Consider the following 19,227-nt stretch of genomic DNA (forward strand, 5'->3'; position numbering starts at 1 on the left):
AGGTCTGTCTAGTCAAAGATATGGTTTTTTCAGTAGTCATGTATGGATGTGAGAGTTGGACTATAAACAAAGCTGAGCGCCGAAGAATTGATGCTTTTGAACTGTGGTCTTGGAGAAGAGTCCTGAGAGTCCCTTGGACTGCAAGGAGATCCAACCAGTCCATCCTAAAGGAGATCAGTCCTGAATATTCATTGGAAGGATTGATGCTGAAGCTGAAACTCCAATACTTTGGCCACCTGATGTGAAGAGCTGACTCATTTGAAGAGACCGTGATGCTGGGAAAGATGGAAGGCAGAAGGAGAAGGGAATGACAGAGGATGAGATGGTTGGATGGCTTCACCGACTCAATGGACATGACTTTGAGTAAACTCCAAGAGCTGGTGATGGACAGGGAGGCCTGGCGTGCTGCAGTCCATGGGGTTGCAAAAGAATGTTCAGACACAACTGAGTGACTGAACTGAACTGAACTGAAATACAGCTTTTGGTCTTTGTGGATATAAATACCATCGCATCTCTGGCCAAATTCTAAAATTTTAAACCAGAAAAAAATTTTGAGTCCCGAATTTAATTTTTTAATAGAAAACTCTTCTTTCAATAGAGTTCCAAATCCAGGTTAATTAATATGATGTAATGAGTGATCTCCATCTTCTCTAGGCTTCTAATCAGTTGCAAATATGAGTTTTGATTAAAGCTCTTCCCTGCTATGAAACAAACAAAGAGCAATTAGTTGAAAAAAGCTAAAAGGTACTGAAATGAACTTTTGTTGAAATGTATTGTCAAACTATCTTCCTAAAATTACCAATCCTTTCTTTGCAGGAAAGTTGTCCTGTGCTTTGCTAAGTTAAAAAAAAAAAAATCCAGTCTACAAAGACTATGTAATATTTTTACTGAATCCTAAACCAAGTCCAGTAATATTTTCATGAGCTATTGGTAGATGAAAACTCCAGACTACATGAAAACTGAAAATGTACTGGTCACGTCCCTAACATTTTTTCAATGCTGTCTCCTGACTTTGAACAATCCCCTTAGGGTTATAGTGTCTGTGTGAACATTCTTTTGTTTCACTGGATCTTGTTTAACTCTTCTTTGTTATATGATTTTTTTTCATATATTTTAATGCCAAACAGTTTACCAGAAGAAAGTGAAGCATGTAGTCAATCTGGCTGTCCCTAACTAGGCTCTCCTGGTTCCTCTCTGGATTTCTTAGCCTAGATGAGATACCTTTTTAATTCAGGAAACACAGATGGCTCTGAGGGGCTTATAAAAGGGTCTTAGGAAAGATTAAAAAAAAATCAGTCATCATCTTTCTATTGGATACCACTGAAGTTGTGCCATAGGTCATCTACTGGCTGGAGATACAGAGATTAGCAGATATCCTGGATTAAAAGGTAGAATCCTATTAATATTGCTTTGACAGCACTCAAGCAAGGTTTGCAGTAACTCCCATTGGCCAAGTCAGATGTTCAGAGAGTTTTCTTCTTAAAGGAGTATCTACCATGCATGGGGAACCAGAAAAGCATCTTCCTTAGTTTCCTTTGGTGTCAATCCATCCGTTCCTATCAAAGGAACCATGAGTGAGGGGCTGCCTGTCAAAGAAAGGGGATTTGGAGCAAAGGGGCAGAGGCTCCAACCAGAACCACATGTGTGGTTGATCCTTTATCAGTTTCTTCTATAAGCAGGCATGAATTGCTCTAGTTTTTTTCTTCTAAAAGCCAGGTGCCATTATCTGGCCTGGGTGAGACCCATCCACAAGGAAGCACCTTTCAAAGGGCAGCTGTAGGACCAAATATCAAAACCAAATAATAATCCCACCCACTACCCTCAGTTAACATCTATAAATGGTCTCTTTACAAGGGTATTGTATTTTTGTAACCTACGTCTTGTTATGGATCGTAAGATGCAAAGGGAAGACAAAAAAACTATGGACACTTGCCCAAAATGTATGCTGAAAAAAGTAATGGAAAAAGACATATTGAAAAGTAAGGTGAAGTTGAAAGAAGCAAGAGACGCACTTTAATGAGATCTGCCTCATTCAAAGTATACCTAAAAGGATCTACAGAGATAGGAAAGGAAGTATATGTTAAAATATGTGAGCATTTGGTTATTCAAACAGATGACTCTATGCTAATAAGAGAAAATATGACAGAGCGAGGAAGCTCTAGTCCAGAACACAGAGTGTCTTTGTTTTCAATCTTCACTGGCACTTGCTGTCATCTGTGATCCTGAGTAAGACTCTCCATTTCTTTGATGTTTCCTTTCTGCACTCACACAACTTAAATAAGAAACATTCAACTTGTAAAGGCACTAGAAGGAATAACTGCAGAATCAGAGTGGATGTGGATTAACTGTAAAGAACTCAACAACACTGGTTACCAACAAAACCCCTGTCATATGGACAGGAATTATGTATTCACACTCGTGGCCCTACTGTAAGGTGAACTGTTTAGAATCTGGGTGCAGGTACTCTCTTAAATGCTTACATTTGATGTTCTCTGACAAAAGCTGCAAACTCAGGATCCCTGGCATACAGTTCCAAAATTCTCATCCTTTCTTGGATTTCCTTTAAGGGAGGGAGGAAGGAAGGAAGAAGAAGAAGAAAAAAAAAAAAAGCCATACATTACATTAAAAAAAAACTTTAATGGCCTTTTAAAAAAGAGGTCTAATTTTTATAAGAGACTGTAGCTTTCTGGGTGGTACAGGAGAGAGCTACAGAAAACAACAGACTTTTCAAAAAAAGGTGGAAGTTGTGGCTACTACATGAACTGCTCTGAATAAATCAGACGTATATTTCTAAGGAGTATGGAGACATTTGCTAACATTTCTAAGGGAGGAGGAAGACATTTGCTAATAACGATACAGGAATCACTGGGTAGGAAATATGATACAACACAGAACTATATCCTGGCTACATATCACACTGACTGGGAGGTATCATGAGGAAAAAAAAACTAATCGTGAAATAATTTCCATTCTTTCTTGAAGCCTAAGTATACACATGAACACACACACACACACCCCCCAGCAGAGCAACAAGAGAAAAACCAAGTTTCCTACCTCTCTGGAAAGGTCACTGTTCTCATACATTTGTCTGATCTCTTCCCTGCTCAGACCAGCAATCATCTCTCTGTCTGTGGAGCTGTAGAAGGGCCGCTGAGGATAGGGGCCCTCATACTGCTCGAGGTCGGCCTCGTAACTTTCAAATACGGGGTTGTGCTTCACGGCACTTTCTACGGATGAGAGGCCATCACGCTGCCTGCTGGAGCCACAAAAAGAAAAGTATAATTGACTCAGGTTCTTTTCTGGATGCTCAGCTATTCAGGAGACTATTTACCTGGAGCAAAATTCCTGTTGAGGAAGAAAAAGAGACTAATTGGATACAAATGGGAGGGGAGTGACTGTGGAAAAGATCCAGATCAATCTCAAATATTATTTACCAGCTTGTTATCACTATAATTTCCTCAACTACTTGATAAGTGCCCTGTGGGGCCAGTTCCTTGTCTCTTTATTTTTTATTTGCCCTAAAGTGCCTGGTACCTAATGAATGTTGATGGGGAACTATGGCTGCTGATCGCATTTTATTAATATTAATGGAAATGTTAAATTTTAAGGAATATTAAATATTAAGCATTTCATTAAAATCAGTGGGAATAGCATCATTATTTCCAGCATAGACAAATTAAAAATCAGTGTGTAAATACTATTCAGCCATAAAAAGGAACACATTTGAGTCAGTTCTAATGAGGTGGATGAATACAGTGCCTCTTATACAAGAGTGAAGTAAGTCAGAAAGAGAAAAACAAATGTACACTAATGCATATACGTGGACTCTAGAAAGATGGTACCGATGAACCTATCTGTAGAGCAGCAATGAGACACAGATGTTGAGAAGTGATTTAGGGACATGGGTAGGGGACGGGGGAGGAGAGGGTGGTATATATGGAGACAGTAACATGGAAACACACATTACCACATGTAAAATAACCAATGGGAATTTGCTGTATGACTCAGGGAATTCAAGCTGGGGCTCGGCGACAAACTACAGGAGTGGGATGGCGGGGAGGTGGGAGGATGTTCAAGTGGAGGGAGACATGGGTAGACCTATGGTGATTGATGTTCATGTTTAGTAGAAACCAACACAATACTGTAAAGCAATTATCCTTTGATTAAAAATAAATACATTTTTTAAAAAAATCAATGTTTAACCACAAGAAGAAAGTAATAGAAATAAAAACTCATGGGGGAATGGGCTTCAATTAAATTCAATTCAGGTCTACAACTATTTACTGAACACTGATTGTGTGCCTAGGAATTTTCTTAGATGCTGACAATACAAAGAATTTGTTTGAATCTCTCTAGAACAAGATCATGGTCCAATGAAAAGTCAGAACCAATAAAAAATGTAAGAATGATAACAGAATTATGTTCTGGGTGCTATAGGAAACTAGGAGCAGTGCCTCCTCAGCCAAGCCAGAGGGTGAGTGGAGGTAACCTAGACCGGAAGCAGACCTGGAAGCATAGAAGCAAAGTACAGCCAGTGACTGTGATCACATTACACCAAAAGGTCCCTGGATCGCTAGTCTAGCAAGTAGAATAGGTTCTATCTCCTCTATTAATGAATCTTTACTTAACTAAAATGAGAATCAGATTCTATTTCTTGTCAGATTCTTCAGATCAGATCAGTCGCTCAGTCGTGTCAGACTCTTTGTGACCCCATGAATCGCAGCACGCCAGGCCTCCCTGTCCATCACAAACTCCTGGAGTTCACTCAGACTCAAGTCCATCGAGTCAGTGATGCCATCCAGCCATCTCATCCTCTGTCGTCCCCTTCTCTTCCTGCCCCCAATCCCTCCCAGCATCAGAGTCTTTTCCAATGAGTCAACTCTTCGCATGAGGTGGCCAAAGTACTGGAGTTTCAGCTTTAGCATCATTCCTTCCAAAGAAATCCCAGGGCTGATCTCCTTCAGAATGGACTGTTGGATCTCCTTGCAGTCCAAGGGACTCTCAAGAGTCTTCTCCAACACCACAGTTCAAAAGCATCAATTCTTCGGTGCTCAGCCTTCTTCACAGTCCAACTCTCACATCCATACATGACCACAGGAAAAACCATAGCCTTGACTAGACGGACCTTTGTTGGCAAAGTAATGTCTCTGCTTTTGAATATGCTATCTAGGTTGCTCATAACTTTCCTTCCAAAGAGTAAGCGTCTTTTAATTTCATGGCTGCAGTCACCATCTGTAGTGATTCTGGAGCCCAGAAAAATAAAGTCTGACACTGTTTCCACTGTTTCTCCATCTATTTCCCATGAAGTGGTGGGACCGATGCCATGATCTTCATTTTCTGAATGTTGAGCTTTAAGCCAACTTTTTCACTCTCCACTTTCACTTTCATCAAGAGGCTTTTGAGTTCCTCTTCACTTTCTGCCATAAGGGTGGTGTCATCTGCAGATCTGAGGTTATTGATATTTCTCCCGGCAATCTTGATTCCAGTTTGTGTTTCTGCCAGTCCAGCGTTTCTCATGATGTACTCTGCACCTAGATGTAAAGTCTGCCTAATTACCACTGGAGTGAGCCAAAGGGGAACAAACTAATAGACCTGGTCCTCACATGGGCCTCACCTTATCTCCATCACCCTTCCAACCCCTCCTGCACCACGCAACAGGCAGTCTGGCCCCACTCAAGGATGCCATTCTTCCGTTGTGCAGTGAGATTCATGCATGCCTCTCTGTTTGTTCCTTCAACTGGCTAGAAAGTTTTCCATCTACCTCCTGCAGCAAACATCTACTCTTCCGTCCAGTCAAATATCATAACCATTATTAAAGCATCTAAGCTGCCCTCCCCTAGGGAAAACAAATTACTCATCTAGGCATTCTAGCAGGTTGTTCAAACTGTTGCTTATGTTTGTTTCCAGACTGACACCCTCTGAGGACAGGAACCATGTCTCTTCTGAACTTTATAGCCCTCTCCCCTCCATTCAGACCCCTTCCAGTACTCAGGACACATAAAGTACAAAATGAATGAATAAAAGGAATATTTTATTCCATCAGAGAGCAACTGTTGTTATTTACCTGGAGGGTCTCTCTCTTTCCCTCCTAACATATTGAGCTTGAAGAGCCTTGATGATGAAGAAGACTACAGCAGAAGAAATGAGGACAAGTCCAATCATGGAGGCAATGGTGACGCCGATCACCAAGGGCTCAGACACAAACTCTTCGCAGTGCTCACCACGATACCACCAGTTCTCACCCACCCGGCACCTGAAACAAGAAGTGACCAAGCCACAAATGAAATCACTCTGTTGAAAGTAACAACAGCAGAACCTTCAGTGGGACTGAGCACAGGTAGAGAGAGAAATGCTGACCACAGGAATCTTCAGTAAAGAGGTGAGTAAGATTAAAGGCTGTGCATAATGCCTGGCACAGACTCAAGAGGTCCCCAGTGACTACTTGTAAAGACTGATAAAAGAATAACTAGACTTATAGAAAGTAGTTTAGTCAACTCTGTTGTTTATGGATAATGAAAAACAGGCCCGTTTTCGATAAAGTAAAAAATTGGAGTTAGATCACACAATTTGTCAACAACAGCTGGTCTAGAACCCAGGTCCCCAGACTCCTCACATCCTTCCACCACACTGCAGAGATCCTCCAAACTACAAGGCCACACACTATGTAAAAGCATCCTCAATTCCCAGAGCAGCAATCACTGCTCTATAAAATCAGATTTATTTTTTTGAAAATCAAGAGACTATTTTTCCTCTTAGTTTTACAGCCAAACTTTACATACAGAAGATCTGAATCATTTCCGCCTATTTCCTCTGCTTTTGACATTGATGCCAACACTTTCCCCTTTTGAAATTCACAGACTGTCCTCTTACTGAGGTCCCTCCCTGCTTGTTCTCAGCATCCTCTCCTTCACACCTTGTGACTTTGGTTGGATGTGGTAGGGAGGATGGTTGGTTCTGCTCTGTTTAAGTAGAGTGACCAGGGAAGTCTGCCTGAATCTGCTCATCTGTCTGGTATATTTTCTTTGACCCTACCTTTAAAAAATAGAAATTAGATACTTAAACTATCACAACTTTAAATACTTGCTATTCTTTATTTTGGAATACTCATTTTTACCAAAAGCAGCCCAAAGCTGTTAAAAACATAATTCAAATAGAACAATAAAACTCCTCTGTTTCAGATACAGTACAAAGTGTTGATTATATATCAAAACACAATTTGAGCAGCAATCGCCTTGTTATCACCACTAAAAACCATTACACAAAGATCTCCAACTATTCCAAGTACTCTCCAGAAGACACTAGGCAATGTTTTTCTTACAGCTTTGTAGAACATACGATAAAATAACCCATTGAACTGGGTATAATTCAGGCCTAATAACTGATTCAGTCTTCACATGTGAACTAGATGGCACCCATCTGGTAGCTCAGTTGGGAAAAAACCTGCCTGCAGTGCAGAAGACCTGGGTTCGATCCCTGGATCAGGAAGAAGAAGGAAATGGCAACCCACTCCAGTATTCTTGCCTGGAAGAACAAGAATCCCATGAAGAGAGAAGCCTGGAGGGCTACAGTCCATGGGGTCACAGGAATCGGACACGACTTAGCAGCTAAACCACCGCCACATCTATTACCTAGATATAACTTCTCTAATAAAAATTGTTGTGATCATCCTAACATCATAGGCACAGATCTCTTTCTTCAGAGGAAGTATCTCTAACCTTGTGAAGCCAAAATCTCTCCCTACGACATACCTACAAATGGCCCCATGTCCAGGCATGATGTCACACTTCCCATCATTCAAGCAGAAGTTGGGCTGTAGGTCACAGAGACTCTGACAGGGCAGATCTTCCACACTCAGGTACCCAGGGTAGCATCTGCACTCTGCCTCTCCACTCCAGGGATTGACCAAACACTCAGAAAATTCATTGCATGCTTGAAACTTGCAAGGGTTGGCTTGATCACCTAAAATACCAAACAAACCAAAGAATGGTATAAGGAAAGGCAAAACATAGGAATTGGGGTATAAGAAGCCCCTCCAATAAGGGTCTCCCATTCAAAGTACCATGGGACAATCCCCTTCCTGAATCACTGAAATATATCACCACCCACACCACAAAAAGTTTCCGATTCGCCCTTGACTGATGATAGCTTTTGTCAAATTTCTTTGAAATGCAGAGCCAAATTATAGGATCCAGTGACCTGGGCGAGCCTTGACCTGTTTTATATAAGAAGGATGTAGAAGATTTAAAATCTATGTATTATAGGTCTAAATTAAACAGTTTTCACGTACCATTCATTTCCACCAAGCCTATCCTGCTGTCGTGGTCCTCTACTCCGCACATCAGGCTGCATACCCTACTCCTACCCTCACCTCACTGAGAACATGGCATGGAGAGACAGAGTATAGAGAAGAACTGGTGGAAGCCTCAGGGATGAGTACAGCCACAAAAGAGCAGTCTAAGAACATTTGAGATTTGTGAAAGTTAATATCATGAAAACATATCAGCCCCACACCACCTCAACAGTATTTTGGCTTTAGTAATTCCAATTTCAATTCATGGGATGAGAGAAAGTAACATTTAAAAAAATTATTTAGGACAAAAACCAGTCAAAAATGATATAAAAACTGACCATAGATGGGCCTTCCATCCTATCATGGTAAAACTGCATGTTCTTCAGTGGTGAATGGCAATCTCTGAATTACAAAAAGGCAAATGGTAAAGAAGATACCACAAATAGAAGAAATCACTGGAAATGACCCATGAACTCATCTATATGAAAAAGCATAAGGTTTAGCTAGAAGATGAAGGGAAGGTTGAAAAACAAAAAGCATAGTCTCTCAGTTTCCAGGTAAATTAATGTTGCTTTGAGAATCAATAACTTCCTTGCTGCTGTGAAAATTCAAGACATTTTGCATGAATCTGTGACCTTGGAATATGTAGATTCTCTGCAGCTAATCTTTCTTGGCCTTATGTAGGAATGAGAGGGGAGGTATTGGGTAGAATACTGTCCCCTAAAATTCATGCCCACCTAGAACCTCGGAATATGAGTTTGCTTGGAAATAGGGTCTTTACAAATGCAATCAAGTTAAGACGAGGTCATACTGGATTAGGTTACCCAAAGTCCAATACCTGGTGTCCTTATAAAAAGAGAGAAATCTGGACACAAGGACACAAACACACAGGAAAGAAGGCCATATAAAGACAGAAGTAGAGACCAGAGTGATGCATCTACAAGTCAAGGAATATCAAGGATTGCTGGCAAACACCAGAAGCTAGGAAGAGGCAAGATAGGCTTCTTTCTTAGAACTTTCAGAGGGGACATGGCTCTACCAACATCTTGATTTGCATTTCTAGCCTCGATAACTATGACAGAATAAAGTTCTGCTGTTAGAAGCCACCCAATTTGTAATCTTCTGTTACAGAAGTCCTAGGAAACTAATACAGAGGACCAAAAATAAAATGCTCATAGAACAAGAAGAGTATACAAATGCGCTAACAGATGGCAGTTTCCACAAGGGAACTACACAGCAGGATTCCACTGTGTATTTCCTAAGTCTTCACATCCTGGTCCTCATATTCACTTTGTGGCTTTGTAATCAGAAAATAATCTAATCCTGGCCTAGGCGGAAATCTGTCCCTGTGAGGGACAGAAGTGTATCTAGGGGGTGGTAAGGATAGTACTGAACATTTCATGCAGGGATGGGAACAATAAAAAACAGAAATGGTAAGGACCTAACAGAAGCAGAAGAGATTAAGAAGAGGTAGCAAGAATACACAGGAGAACTATACCAAAAAGGTCTTAACCAGATAACCACAATGGTGTGGTCACTCATCTAGAGTCGGACACACTGGAGTGTGAAGTCAAGTGAGCCTTAGGAAGCATTACTACAAAGCTAGTGGAGATGATGTAATTCCAGCTGAGCTTGAGCTATTTCAAATCCTAAAGGATGATGCTATTAAAGTAATGCACTCAATATGCCATCAAATTTGGAAAACTCAGCAGCAGTCACAGGACTGGAAAAGGTCCTTTTTCACTTCAATCCCAAAGAAGGGCAATGTCAAACAATGTTCAAACTACTATACAACTGCTCTCGTTTCACAGGCTAGCAATGTTATGCTCAAAATCCTTCAAGCTAGGATTCAGCAGTACATGAAATGAGAACTTCCAGATGTTCAAGCTGGGTTTAGAAAAGGCAGAGGAACCAGAGATCAAATTACCAACATTTGTTGGATCATGCAGAAAGCAAAGGAGTGTCAGAAAAACATCTACTTCTGCTTCATTGATTATGCTAAAGCTTTTGACATTGTGGATCAGAACAAACTGGAAAATTTTTAAAGAAACAGGAGTACTAGACAACCTTACCTGTCTCCTGAGAAACCTGTATAACCTATATGCAGGTCAAGAAGCAACAGTTAGAACTGGACATGGAACAACAGACTGACTCAAAATTGGGAAAGGAGTACAACAAGGCTGTACATTGTTACCCTGTTTATTTAATTTATACGTAGAGCAATCACATGAAATGCCAGGCTGGATGAATCACAAGTTGGAATCAAGTTTGCCGGGAGAAATACCAACAACCTTAGATAAGCAGATAATACCACTAATGGCAGAAAGTGAAGAGGAACTGAAGAGTCTCTTGATGAGGGTGAAAGATGAGAGTGAAAAAGCTGTCCTAAAACTCAACATTAAAAAACTAAGATCATGGGATCTGATCCCATCACCTCATGGCAAATAGAAGCGGAAAAGTGGAAGCAGTGATAGATTTTATTTTCTTGGGCTCCAAAATCACTGCAGATGGTGACTATGACCATGAAATTAAAAGACACTTGCTCCATGAAAGGAAAGCTATGACAGACCTCGAGAGCATATTAAAAATCAGACATCACTTAGCCAACAAAGGTCCATATAGTCAAAGCTATGGTTTGTCCAGTTTTCATGTATGAACGTGAGGGTTGGACCATAAAGAAGGCTGAGCACCAAAGAACTGATGCTTTTGAATTGTAATACTGGTGGAGACTCTTGAGAGCCCTTTGGACTACATGATCAAACCAATCAATCCTAAAGAAAATCAACCCTAAATATTCACTGGAAGGATTGTTGCTGAAGCTCCAATACTTTGGCCACCTGATGTGAAGACTGGACTCACTGGAAAAGACCCTGATCCTAGGAAAGACTGAAGGCTAAAGGAGAAGGGGGTGGCAAAGGATGAGATGGTTAGATATCATCACCAATTCAATGGACATGAATTTGAGCAGACTCTGAGAGATAGTGGAGGACAGAGGAGCCTGATGTCCTACAGTCCATGGGGCCCAAAGAGTTGGACTCGACTTAGCAACTGAACAACAACAAAGGATGTTATTGCACAGTCCCCCCTTGTTGATGGAAGTTCAAGAATTTCTGAGATATTATATGTGAAAATAAATTAAGCAAGAGACAAGTCAATCTTATCTTTAGCCAATGTTGAGATAAAATAATATTTTAATCTGAAACGTTTTAGCTAAAAATGTATGTGTTAATAGGGAAAATTCTATTTAAAATTTCTAAAACTCTGTGACCACTCTGTGGGTGTAGGTGAGTACCTAGGGAAAGGAAAAATAGAATCCATAAGGGGAAAAAGATAAATGTTTCCCCCTTTTATTTCCAATCAAGGAGAGAGACTGAGACCAATATTTAAATCATGCAAATAAGAGATTGGCATTTTAAAGTCTCTTTCTAGTCTTTTGTGCAGATAAAAGGTAGATTTTCAGAATGGATAGCTCTCCATTTGGAAGAATATTTAATGACTTTATGGGAAAACAGAGGGAGACTTGGAGCTATGCTTGAGATAGGAGACAGCGATCTAAACTGTAGAATGAATTACATTCTGGTTTTCCAGGGACAGGCGAAGAGAAGGATTGATGGGTCCCAGAAAATGGGAGTAGAGGAAATATGAAGAAGGTCTGATAAAATAACCAGAGGTGCCAGAGTAATGTAGCAGTTGACTCTGTCCTGGAGGAAAAATTGGCTGTTAAAAGACAACTTTGAAAGGGTGGCTGAAAAATTTTGGGATATTTATACCTAACGGTAATATTTTTTTAACCCATTTTCTGTACTATGACAAAAACTCCTCTATCACCCTCATATCATCAGCAAATATCTGATGGAATCAACTGCCCTGTGTTGAGGGTATTTTGGGAAAATAAAATATGGGACTGTGATCTGTGTTGGATTAACATAAAGAACAACCACAAGGGTCAAGACAAATGGTGAGATTGGAAATTCAATAGAAGAAAGTCAAAGCTGGAGAAAATTAAGAGATAGTTAAATTCCCTGATAATTCCTAGAGATGTTAGGGCTTGGAGGGCCTAGGATGCAGGTTTTACACTGCACATGGTGAGGACGAATGCAAATTCATTTGAATATTAAGGGAAAAGGTGGCTCTATAAACCTTGATGACTTGGCATACATCTGACATGTGAGTTACATACAAAATTGAAGTAAATGTACTTATTTATATACTTCTCTTCAAAAAGAAGTGGGTAGACTTTTGCAAAAGGTTTATAAATCATCACTGCTTGCATTTACATGGCTAGTCAAATGCTTTTATATATGCTATTTGTTTAATCCTTAGAATAGCCCCATGAAATATTAGCCAAGTAATACTACCCTGTTTGCTATGTAAGGGAGTAAGGTTCAGAGATAAAACAGCTCATCTAGGATCACACAAATGATAAATGGCAGAGCAGAGGCAAGAAAGCAGGCCTTCCAAATTATAATTAATTGCTTCTTCCACTACACCACATGACCACATGGCAAAAAATGTGCAAATGTCCTTAAAGAACTCAAGTGGCAAGAGATGCGGATACAGGGGAATTAGCTAAATCATTTTCCTCACTTTCAATGAATAATGGTCCTTCATGGAGTTCAAAGGAAAGAATGTTTGCTTCTTTCCTGGTTAAAGAATAGGGCTGACTTCCAAACCAGTTTGAGAGTAAAGGGCACTGGAGAAATTCAAACCCAGACATTCCATCTTACTCCTACTCAAAACCATGCTCCTCTGGTATGCAGAAGGTAAAAAAGAAAAAAGTCTGAGCATCCACCAGTATTCTCTGCATCCAACTCTTTCCAATAAAAATAATGGTTTACTTCATTCATTCACAGTATTTTTGAGTACCTTCTATATGCAGAGGTTTTGGCTACAAAGTGGCTAATTAAACAGACAAAGTTTCTGTGTGGATAGTTCCACTGGGAAATATAGCTATTAAGCAACTATGTGCATAAATTAGCATGACTACAACAGTTATAAATTTTACAGAGGGAAAAGAACCAGTCTAGATTATGAATCAGTGAAAGTCTTGAGGAAGAGACATTTGAACAGAGGCATAAAGGGTAAGCAGAAGTCAGCCAAGAGGGGAAAGAGATTCAGGCAAAGACAGAGTGTGCAAAGGTTTCAAGACAAGAAAAGTTTTGGGAATCAAAGGAACCCAAAACAAGCTAGTCCGAGTAGAACACAGTGAGTAAAAAAGTTCGCTTCACTGGGTGATACTGGGGAAGAAGATAGGAACCAGGCCCGTGGTTACTGAACCGGGTAGCCACTGAAAGTATTTCAAGCAGGAAAGTGAAATAATCTGATCAATGCTCTAGAAAGAGTGCCCTGGGTGCTGTCTGGAAAACGAATGGAAGGGGATGGGAGAGAGGAAAAAAAGTGAGATAGTGGGGAGACTGGTCCAAATGAAAGATGATGATGGTCTGGCCTAAAGAAGGAGCAGTGAAGGCAGAGAAAAACACACAGATCTGAGATATCTAGAATCCAGAATCAATGTAAGTTTAGTGAGTGACTAAAAGTTAGAGGTGATGGAAACTGAGGTATCAGAGTGACTTTCTAGGTATCTGGCTTCAGTAGTGGAGTGGATATAATTTCCATTTAACAACAGAGACAAGCTGAGAGAAGTAGATTTAGTTGGAAGGTACGAAGAGATGGAAAACAAGGGCTCAGTCTTAGCTTCAGGGCTTAATCTAAGCTTGATATACATAGAATATATCCAAGTTGAGATCATCAACTATGTAGTTAGATACAGATTCTGGAGCTCAGAAAATAAGCATGATCTGCATATAAAAATGTAGAGAGTTACTGACATTTATATTAGACTTACAATAATGGAAATAGATAAAACAACACGGAAGAATAACACAGAAGGCGAGAGAGTTCACATCTAATGGGCTTCACAACATACAGAGGTAGCAAGAACACATTCAATGGATTAGTAAAAGAGAGAAAAAGATGGAGCAGGTAGAAAAGAGAATGGGAGCTAAGTAAAGATAGCATGTGGGACAATCCTTCTGAAAAGAGAATGATACTGACACCCTTGGAAGAGATAATTTACTAATTATTAAAATGCAGCAAATTTGCCTGACTTAGTCCTCTTCTACCTATAAGTATTGAACTTACCCAATTCAGTGTGGAAGAAAATACACACGAATAATAATTAGATTCCACTAAGAAACCATGATAGTATTCAATATCATTACCTGATTCCACATCAAGGGAGTATTTATCAATAGCCAAGTTCATGGTTTGGTAGGCAGTAGTGCAAAAGTCTTCCAGAATCACGTAGACAGCATTGGTGACGTTAGGAAGGACAGACCTGGTGAACTTCATTCGGCTATTCACCACAATACTGCCATTTCTGAAGTTCAGGATTTCTAAATTCTGGAATCCAGTGAGATTTGATTGGAGATAGGGAACCAGCTACAATACATGTAAAGTGGTCAGTTTATTGACAAAGTTTTACATTTTGTTCAATACACCAAAAACAAAGAAAGACGAACCTCTCCACTTTTCCAAACTGTATTCTGTTTACATTATTTAAATTGTTCATCAACAAAAGTATGAATTGTGAATTATTTGAGTCAAGAGGTTATCAGAGTTATTTAGGAAACCCATGGAACTCACAGTTTTAGCCACCAGAGAGTTTATTCTCTGTTTCACTAAAGGATCGTGACAGTGAAAGTATTATAGGTACCTACAAAGCAATCTCACAATAAAATGTGAAAATAAATCTTAAACCTGTTTCAATCCTAGAAATTATGGAATAAAAAATCCAGTATCTAAGTTGTCATATCACTGTTATGCCACATTTGTGTTTTCCTTTTTTTGTATCCACCTGCCTCATTGTTTTCCTACCAACCCTAGGCTATTACACTATTTGGAGATGATAGGAAATGAAAGTCTACAGCAGACCACATTTTCCTTGGCTGAGATCTTATGTTGTGGGGAAAGAGGGGTGGTTCATATATGATTATTCACTAATGCCCGTATTTCACTTCTTATGCTTACCAGTTCTAAGAATCTTTGCTCCAGGGCTTTATACTCCAAAGAGTTTTTATTAAACAGATCTTCTGAAAACATCATGTTAGTCACTCTGAGGCTGAAGAAAACCACCACAGCTCCTACAGCTTGGGTATGACTCAGGTCATCACTTCTTGTGGGTTGAGCCACAACAGCCATCTCTGTGGAGTGGATATTTGTAGACATTTCCACATAACTACCAACCATGCCACTTTCCTCAGGGATTAGCTCAGGCTGATAGTAATCTGTGCCTATCTGGTCCAACTCTAATGAAATATCCTGTACACCCATAATGACTTCATCTTCCAGCAGGGTGGAACTTATGGTTGAAGGCAATTTGGTAGACTGTGTCATGGAAGCTTTCAACCAGAGCTTGTCAGTACTCTGTGGTGTACTTGCCAATGTGTCTCTGGACAGTTTCCCTAAGGGAGAAGTTCTTGCCCAAAAGACATCTGACTCTGGCACTGTGGTCCTCAAAGGCTGCACATCTGACTTTTCTATTGAAATCTTGCTGTCAAACCATTCATGGTTAAATAACTCTGTAGTCTGCTCCATATCCTCCTTTAGAAAGTGTTCTACTTGATCTGCTTTATCAATAGAAGCAGAGACTGCCACAAATGTCAGCAGAGGAGGTGATTTGGTAACTGAGTAATAATCAATGTCGGGTACCTCTGATGTGTGCTTGGGTAGAACTGGAGATGCAGATTGAGTTGTGGTCTCTGCAAAGAGGGACACAGTAGGTCCACCAAGGGGCTCATCTTCTGCAAAGTTTGTAGACCCATCAAAAGGCCCATATTCTGAATGCTCAGCACGTTGATCTGCAGAATCTATTTTGTCATCTATAACTGGTTTCACATCTATACCCTCAGTTAGCAAAAGTGAATCCTCAACTTCAAGCCATGACTTGGACAATGGTTCAGTGCTCTTCTCTAATGAAGTCTCACTCCATGGCCAAGTAATCAGGTCTATCTTTTGCCCAGACCCTGAACCCAAACCACTTTCAAACATGAACTCTTTTTCCATAGTTGTGTCTGGCATCCAAGAGCTCACTTCTAATTGGTCTTTGACTTTGGAGGCCAAAGAGTCCATGCCAAACGGTGTAGTTACTTCTTTAGCAAGAAGATCAAATGTGACAGAGGAGACTGGATATGGTGAGGATGGCAAAGATACCCCAGAGTCTTCCACGGATGGTGGTGTTTCTTTTGGCACAGGATAAGTAAATGGACTTGAAGGCAATGGATTAATAGAAAGAAAATCTTCTGACACTTCAACTTTCATTAATCCTAAAAATAAAGTTTTCCATTAATCAATCTACAAAGATGCCAAAATATATTCCCAGTCCTAATAAATACCTGTTTTTCCCCATTAGATCATGACAGACAGTTGCTGACTTTTACTTTGCCAAATCCAGCAAACAACAAGAAGGGATGATTATATTTTTGTGATGTGGTACAGTCACTCATGATTATAACCCCCTTCCCTGTGGATAACAAAACATCAGGTACTAAAATAACTCATCTTCAAACACTTTGGGTTTTTTTACCCCGTGAAAACAGAGAACTGCTGGTAGCCATATTGACAACAAAGACTGACTCTAGTAAAACCTTAGGAAGAAAATTCCCTAGAAATTGAATTCCCATTTTCTGGCTATGTTTATTATCTACCATTCTTCAGGTTCACCCAATGTTCAAAAAGCTGGGCTCATTATTTATATCTTTATTCATCTTCCTCTTTCACCTATACTCTAGCCCTGAGTCTCACTGATTTGTCCTCTCCTGCCACATCTAAACCATCTACTTGACTTCATTTCTTAATCTCTGCTACAGCTTCCCCAGTTCAGACTTTCCCCTTCTCAAGCCTAATGCAAGCTAAAAATCTCTATTGGCCCCAAATTAATCCTATTAAAAGATACTGGCATAATCTTTGAGGCTGTTTGTTTACTACTAAAATATTCAAGCAAGTAGAGTAGTTCTTAAATAGTAATATAATTTAATTATATATCCTTTAACAGAAGCTTCAAAATATCTATTAGGTGATAGTAATATAATTTAATTATATATCCTTTATCAGAAGCTTCAAAATATCTATTAGGTGATCTCACCCAAGATATTCATTTCTTATTATTTACCTATTTGGACTCTCCATTCCAACCCATTAAAGCCAATTGTTCCCTTTCTCACACAACTTTTCCAAGACATTTCCTCTCAGTGAATGTGGCCATGCTTTCTTCTAACCCTAGTCTCTTGCTCTCTTCAAAACCTCTGTCATCTAATGCAATAAATTGTGAAAAGTGATTAAAATTCCTTACCATCTTCTAATGAGTGAGACCCAGAAGTCCTTTCTTCAGAAGCCACAGGCAGGTCAGTCTGAAGCACTGCTGGGGTGACAGAATGAAGAGTCAAGCCGCTAACATCTAAAACCTCTGGGGAAGAACTGAGGCTCACCTTCGAGGGAAAGGCTAATTTGGGTGTAGACACTAAATCACCCAAAGGGCTTTCTGACCAGAGTTCCCTGCCAGTGGCTGAAGGAAGGCCAGAGCTGAAACCAAGTGGTGAAATACTGCTCGTGGTGGATTCATCTGCTGAGGGCCATTCAGCTTGAGGGGTATTATCCTGGAGGGGCAAAAAGAGGCTAAATCATATCATAGATAAAAGAAACACATACAAATAATTTCAAATAATCATCCATCCATCTACATTCCCAGATTTTACAGGGACAAAAGGCAATGTAATATTGTGAAAGGGATGGGGGATGGGCTCTAGAAGCAAACAGATCTATAATTAAATCCCAATTCAACCACTTACTAGTTGGAAAATCTAGAGAAAAATCAATCAAGGTATCACTTTAACCTCACCTAAAAAGTAGGAACAGATGACATATTATCTTTAAAAGATCCCAAACAAAATGAGTTTGTGGGATAAAACATTGTTTCTCTTGCTTTAGATGGTTCCTTTCCCTCTATCTTATTGGTGTGCTTTAAATACACAGAAGTTACTAATATCTTTACTTTGTTGTCAAAAACCTAAGCACGTTGCTCACAGCAGGAAAAACAATCGGTAATTTTATTCATCATTCTGAAAGGTATTAAAAATTAATTATAGGTCTTTTATTTTTATAAGAAATGCCACCAAGTGAAATGTGGTCTCTTACCTTGAATAAGTAGCCATATCTGCAAATTATAGCAATATCTGTGAATTATAGTACCACCTTTACTAACATAGTATTAATCGTATCTTAAAATTTAGCTGGTGGCTCAGGCAGTAACGTATTTGCATGCAATACAGGAGACCTGGGTTTGATCTGCATGCAATACAGGAGACCTGGGTTTGGAAGATCTCCTGGAGAAGGGAATGGCAATCTACTCCACTATTCTTGCTTGGAGAATCCCATGGACAGAGGAGCCTGGCAGACTACAACCCATGGGGTTGTAAAGAGTCAGACATGACTGAGCGACTAAGCACACACTCAGGAATAGAAAAGTGGACAGAAACACAATCCTTGAACACATTAATTATTTAATCTTGTGCAGATCAGTCTATGTAAAAAGGTTTAATGATGATTTTAATAGGTAAAATGGCCATGACACTGGATAAGAGTTTATATATTCTAATCTATATTGAGTAACAAAACCCAAGAAGTGTCAAATGCATATAAGGAATTCATAAAATATTTCCTAGGTGAAAACTGAAAAAGAAAAATAGGAAAGATCAATAATTCTCTACTCTAAATAGCATTAAAATCTCATGCAGATTTTTTAAAGACACCAATGCCCAAGCCACACACCCCAGAGATCCTAACTTAACTGGTCTAGGAGTTGGGACCAAGACATGGTATTACACTCTTAAAGGTTCCTCAGTAAAGGATGGAGCCTCATCACATGCCCATTGTATTATACC

General features: G+C 39.7%; 1 protein-coding gene across 5 annotated transcripts in view; it reads right to left on the reverse strand.

Annotated features, from left to right (window-relative positions):
- Window positions 1-410: 410 nt before the first annotated feature.
- Window positions 411-19,227, reverse strand: part of IMPG2 (interphotoreceptor matrix proteoglycan 2) — a 74,050-nt gene continuing 55,233 nt past the window's right edge. The window contains exons 12-19 of one of the 5 annotated variants that reach the window (XM_010841993.1): window positions 17,640-17,943; window positions 15,320-16,614; window positions 14,512-14,731; window positions 7,749-7,959; window positions 6,065-6,253; window positions 3,055-3,286; window positions 2,481-2,560; window positions 411-701 (exon numbers count right to left, since the gene is read on the reverse strand). In XM_010841993.1, coding sequence (XP_010840295.1) covers window positions 686-701; window positions 2,481-2,560; window positions 3,055-3,286; window positions 6,065-6,253; window positions 7,749-7,959; window positions 14,512-14,731; window positions 15,320-16,614; window positions 17,640-17,943 — 2,547 coding nt within the window. In that variant the 3' untranslated portion in view covers window positions 411-685. The other 4 variants (XM_010841991.1, XM_010841992.1, XM_010841990.1 and 1 more) reach the window with 4 other exon arrangements.

Source organism: Bison bison, unplaced genomic scaffold, assembly GCF_000754665.1.
Source record: "Bison bison bison isolate TAMUID 2011002044 unplaced genomic scaffold, Bison_UMD1.0 scf7180017864168, whole genome shotgun sequence".
NCBI classification, from domain to species: Eukaryota; Metazoa; Chordata; class Mammalia; order Artiodactyla; family Bovidae; genus Bison; species Bison bison.